General features: G+C 50.8%; 1 protein-coding gene across 13 annotated transcripts in view; it reads right to left on the reverse strand.

Moving 5' to 3' along the window:
- The window catches only part of RALGAPA1 (Ral GTPase activating protein catalytic subunit alpha 1), a 290,205-nt gene extending 288,042 nt beyond the window's left edge, over positions 1-2,163 (reverse strand). For 8 of the 13 annotated variants that reach the window (XM_040333074.1, XM_040333068.1, XM_040333064.1 and 5 more), the window contains exon 1: positions 1,850-2,163. In XM_040333074.1, the coding sequence (XP_040189008.1) occupies positions 1,850-1,955 (106 nt within the window). In that variant the 5' untranslated portion in view covers positions 1,956-2,163. The remainder of the gene's footprint in view (positions 1-1,849) is intronic. The other 5 variants (XM_040333073.1, XM_040333072.1, XM_040333071.1 and 2 more) reach the window with 1 other exon arrangement.
- Positions 2,164-6,000: the final 3,837 nt, after the last annotated feature.

The raw sequence follows: 6,000 nt of genomic DNA on the forward strand, positions 1-6,000 counted from the left end.
GCCCCCATCCTATCACCCCATAGAACAAACTGTACCCCATCCCAACACCAGTGTAATACTCCCTTCGTACACATCCCTGGAAAATGCCATGGAGTGCTGGAGCAAATACCAGCGGGAGACTGGGGACACCACGGATCAAAGTATAAATCACCAGCACACCGTGTTATCACCAAAATCAATGAGAAAGTGACATCACAGCACCAAGGTGCGACATTTCGGGGGCTCGCAGGACCCCCCCCCCATGAAGGGGTCTTGTGTGGCACCTTAGTGCTGTGATGTCACTTTCTCAAATAAACATTTGGATGTAAATTTCAATGCTCCACGGAGTGCTGGCGATACAAAGTTTGATTCATCCATTCTCCTGATCACATCCTGTACCCCATCTTATCACCCCAAAGTACACAATGTACCCACATACTGACACCCCAGATCACATCCCGCTCCCACATACTGACACCCCAGATCACATCCCGCTCCCACAAACTGACACCCCAGATCACATCCCGCTCCCACATACTGACACCCCAGATCACATCCCGCTCCCACATACTGACACCCCAGATCACATCCCGCTCCCACATACTGACACCCCAGATCACATCCCGCTCCCACATACTGACACCCCAGATCACATCCCACATACTGACACCCCAGATCACATCCCGCTCCCACATACTGACACCCCAGATCACATCCCGCTCCCACATACTGACACCCCAGATCACATCCCACATACTGACACCCCAGATCACATCCTGCTCCCACATACTGACACCCCAGATCACATCCTGCTCCCACATACTGACACCCAAGAGAAAATACTACCCCCAGATCCTGTCACACCAAAGAACAATCCATGTACACGTTGTCACCCCAGATCACATCCTGTACTCACATCCTGTCCCCCCCACATCCCAACCTGTACCCACATCCTGTCCCCCCCACATCCCAACCTGTACCCACATCATGTCCCCCCCACATCCTGCCCCCCCCAGATCCCAACCTGTACCCACATCATGGCCCCCCACATCCCAACCTATACCCACATCCTATCCACCCCACATCCCAACCTGTACCTACATCCTATCCCCCCCACATTCCAACCAGTACCCACATCCTGTCCCCCCACATCCCAACCTATACCCACATCCTATCCACCCCACATCCCAACCTATACCCACATCCTATCCACCCCACATCCCAACCTATACCCACATCCTATCCACCCCACATCCCAACCTGTACCTACATCCTATCCCCCCCACATTCCAACCAGTACCCACATCCTGTCCCCCCCCCCAGATCCCAACCTGTACCTACATCCTGTCCCCCCCAGATCCCATCCTGTACCTACATCCTGTCCCCCCCAGATCCCATCCTGTACATGAGAATAAAGTGCAGTATGACAGTAGGTTTAATTTCACCCCCATCCTGTACATACATCTTGCCCCCCCCCCCCCCCAGATCCCATCCTGTACATACATCCTGTCCCCCCAGATCCCATCCTATACATACATCCTGTCCCCCCAGATCCCATCCTATACATACATCCTGTCCCCCCAGATCCCATCCTGTACATACATCCTGTCCCCCCAGGACCCCATCCTGTACATACATCCTGTCCCCCCAGATGCCATCCTGTACATACATCCTGTCCCCCCAGGACCCCATCCTGTACATACATCCTGTCCCCCCAGGACCCCATCCTGTACATACATCCTGTCCCCCCAGATGCCCTGCTCCAGCAGGGGGCGCGGCAGCCTCGCCCACACCCTTCATCCAAGCATCACCCCGGGGCCCCTGGCGCACCCCTTCCAATCCCAGCCCGGGCCCCGCACAGGCCGCTCACCGATGACGATCCGCAGGTGTTTGAGTCGGGTCAGTACGTCCTTCTTGGGGTCCAGCACTTTCTGGCTTGATTTCTTCACATCGCCGTGAGTTTTTTTAGAGAACATCCCGGAGGAGAGAGGTGTGCGGAGGGCGGCGCCGGTTCGATCCCCGGGTCTCTCCCCGCCTGGTAAATAGACGGCTCGTCCTGGGAGAAGGACTGCCCGGTCCCTGGGATGTGATGGGAGGGCTGCGGGTCTCCCCGCTCTGACAGAAGCAGGTTACACCGATACATCCAACATGGCCGCCCCCTTCAGTCTCCAGGATAACAAAGTAATCGATCGCCGAGCCATCCACCGCTCAGCCCTGCCCCCTAGTGTCACAACAGGACATTACTGCTCTAGGATGGGATTTGTTTTATCCATTTATTGTGTACATCTATATATATATATATATAAAATCACATATTAAAGTGTAATTAATACTAAAAACTCCAGCTGTATTGTTTTCTTACATGGTGATCATACAAGTTCTTATGCTTCTAGACCTAGGGTGACAACGCTTCCAGAGTAGAGCCCTATGCAGGAACAGTGTTGTCACCCTAGGATCCATATGGAATCTATGTTTGGAGTCTACAGGGATTGCAGATACAAGTCATGGGGCAGTAAGCGTCCAAGGCTACGTGCTACACAAGCACAGCGCTGAGGTCTATAGTCAAAAAATAAGGTGTTAAATTATTTTAAAAAATAAAAAAAAACGCCACTCCTTAGCTAAGGACATTTTGGCTGATAGGCATGTATAAGTTTAGGGTTTGGTTATATTTTAAAGTGGTTGTAAACCCACTTTTGCATGTTACACCTACAGGTAAGCCTAGATTAAGGCTTACCTGTAGGTGTTAGCAATATCTCCTAAACCTGCGCGGTTTAGGAGATATTCGCCGAATGACCACTGTCTACGGCGCATTCGCTGTAGACAACGGTGCGCAGTCGCACTAACAATTGCCAAGCTAAACTCGGCAATGCTGTGTTTGACGGCTCCCGCACGCATGCGTGGGAGTGACATCATTGCCGCTCTGGCCAATCACAGCGCCGGAGTGGCGATTACAGGAAGAAGATCGCAGGAGACATGGCGGTGGCGGCGTCGGCAGAGGGCAGGGAGGAGAACTTCGGGGGCTTCGTTCTCAGGTAAGTGGATCATAATGAGCTAGTATGCTGTGCATACTAGCTCATTATGGGCCAGATTCTCAGAAGAGTTATGACGGTGTATCTCAGGAAACACCGTCGTATCTCTGTTTCTGAGCCCGGGTATCTATGTGAGTGATTCCTAGAATCATTTTCGCATAGATACGTCCAAGATCCGACAGGTGTAAGTCACTTACACTGTCGGATCTTAGATGTAATGCAACGCCGACCGCTAGGTGGTGTTTACATTCAGGTCTCATTTGACTATGCAAATGAGCCTGATACGCCGATTCCCGAACGAATTTGCGTCGCGTACTCGTCGCTTACGTCGTTTCCGTTAGCGTAAGGTTACCCCTGCTATATGAGGGGTAACCTTACGCCAGTCCGCCGTATGCCATGTTAAGTATGGCGTCGGGTCCGCGTCGTCTTTTTCCGTCGGTTACGTCGTTTTCCTAAGTCGTTCTTGAATACGACTTTACGTCAATGACGCACACGTCGGTGTCATTGACGTTTTCCGTCGTGAGCTGGAGCATGCGCACTGGGTTATTTTTCAGCCCAGGGCATGCGCAGTTCAATCGGCGCGGGGGCGCGCTTAATTTGAATGCAAGCCGCCCCCTTCGAATTACGCGGCCATACGCTGGGCCATTTACACTACGCCGCCGCAAATTACGGAGCAAGTGTTTGGGGAATACGGCACTTGCTCCTGTAAGTTGCGGTGGCGTAGTGTAAATGGCTTACACTACGCCAACGCAGATTCTTAGAGAATCTGGCCCTATGACTTTATCTTGCAGGGTATTAAAAAAAAAAAAAAAGTACAAGGGTTTACTTCCTCTTTAATGCTGAAAATAAAGAAAACTAGGATTGTTGAAAAAATAAGCCTACATACTCACTTCCATGCTGCAGCTGTCCCCCTCTGACTCTAAGCTTAAGAACTGAACAATCATGTAACCCCAGATCGCTCAGTTCCCGATTTTCTCTGCCCCTCCATGGCTCACTGGTGAGGAGCAGGAGCATCTAGGCTGAGCCAGCTACTAATCAGGCCTTTGGGGAGATCATAACAAAAAAAAGGTTGGGCTCTTTCCAGAGCCTGCAGGAGCCGACAGCAGGCTTTAGCCTACTGTCAGCTGATTTTGGGTGACAGAAGATTACAAGTGAATGCAGTCCTGTGACCCACAAAAAAGCTTTAACCATGCTTCTCGTTTACCTTTCAGTCTTAGGGCTCTTTCACATGGGCGGCCCGTTCAGGTCCGCCTGCCATTTTTTTTGGCGGACCTGAATGGGCGCTCCGTGCTCCTCTATGGAGCCGCGGATGTCAGCGGTGACATGACATCCGACCCTCTCAGATCCACCAAAGTGTGACGGAGGAAAAACCTACTTTTCCAACCGCATATCGGATCAGGTAAACACGGACAGAGGGTCCATGTGGGACCGCCCTGTCATCCGCTGGCTCAGCGGGGATCAACAGGGCGATCCCCACTTAGCAAGCAGAGGTTCACGGGGCGGATCATTACTGATCCGCCCCGTGTGAAAGGGGCCTAAATCGGCTAAATGCATTTACAGGTGCAACAAAACCAAGGTGTGCCAAGTCTTACATTTTCTTTACCAGGTGGCCTCAGCTGGGGTAGAAAGGCCTGTCCCCTAGCGTTTTCAGCCAAGGAAGCTGCCATCTTTGCCTCTGTATATTCTACAACTGCCATGATGCTGCACATGTGATCAGCCATTGGATGGTTTGACAGTTTGGTTGAGAGCACAATCAATGGGAGTGTTACATTTCCAGCACATGCCGGAAATTAAACTGTTTTATGGATGGGTTTACTTCCACTTTAATTTATAAAACAGCCTCAATTGAAAAGCCTGTTCCCTGCCAGCAACCACAGAGAAGGATTCTTGCTCTTTAGGTGGAAGCAGTGGACTCTCTGCAGAGGTTCGACACCCTTTCCATGCTGCGCTGAGCTAGAGCTCTTCAACCAGCAGAGCTCATGCGTCCTGCTTGATTTGGGAACTCCAGCTCTGGCTCAGTATGGGGTGTGTCAGACCTCTGTACAGAGACCACTGCTTCAACACAGAGGGCAAGAATCCGTCTCTACAGCTTGCAGTCTGGTTCGGGCTAGTTCTTCTCAGACTGTGGCTGCTTTCCAAAGGAAACAAATTACAAGAATTTGCACACCTTTTGTCCTGATGAAACTGGAATGCATCTAGCGGATTTCGACTAAAAGTTCAATTGGGCTTTATCATTAGAATATACACTCAGCGGACACTTTATTAGGTACACCTGTTCAATTGCTTGTGAAGCGCTACCCCCGCAGGTGCCGCTAAAGTATAATTGGTTCCGTACTCTGACGCTCAACCCCAATAACAGTCTCAGCCCCCTCTGGCACACCTGGCAATAGTGTAAGTGCAAGGACCAATGAGAAAAACACATGTTATGATAAAACACAGAAATTGTCTTGACTGCAATATTTCTGTGGAAAAGTAATAAACAGTGGGCTAGATTCAGGTAGGGGCGCGCATTTTAATGGCGGCGCAGCGTATCGGATTTATGCTACACCGCCGCAACTTACAGGAGCAAGTGCAGTATTCACAAAACACTTGCTCTGTAAGTTGCGGCGGCGTAGCGTAAATGGGGCCGGCGTAAGCGCGCGTAATTCAAATGTGGAAGGGGGGGCGTGTTTTATGTTAATGTGTGATGACCTGACGTGATTGACGTTTTTTACGAACGGCGCATGCGCCGTCTGTGTACATATCCCAGTGTGCATTGCTCCCAAGTACGCCACAACGACGTATTGGTTTCGACGTGAACGTAAATTTTGTCCAGCCCTATTCGCGAACGACTTACGCAAACAACGTAAAAAATTAAAAAATCAAAGCGGGAACGACGTCCATACTTAACAGTGCGTGCGCCTCATAGAAGCAGGAGCAACGTTACGCCAAAAAAGCCTTACGCAAACGATGTAAAAAACTACCGCCGGGCGCACGTACGTTTGTGAATCGG

Source organism: Rana temporaria, chromosome 13 (assembly GCF_905171775.1).
Source record: "Rana temporaria chromosome 13, aRanTem1.1, whole genome shotgun sequence".
Classification (NCBI taxonomy): Eukaryota; Metazoa; Chordata; class Amphibia; order Anura; family Ranidae; genus Rana; species Rana temporaria.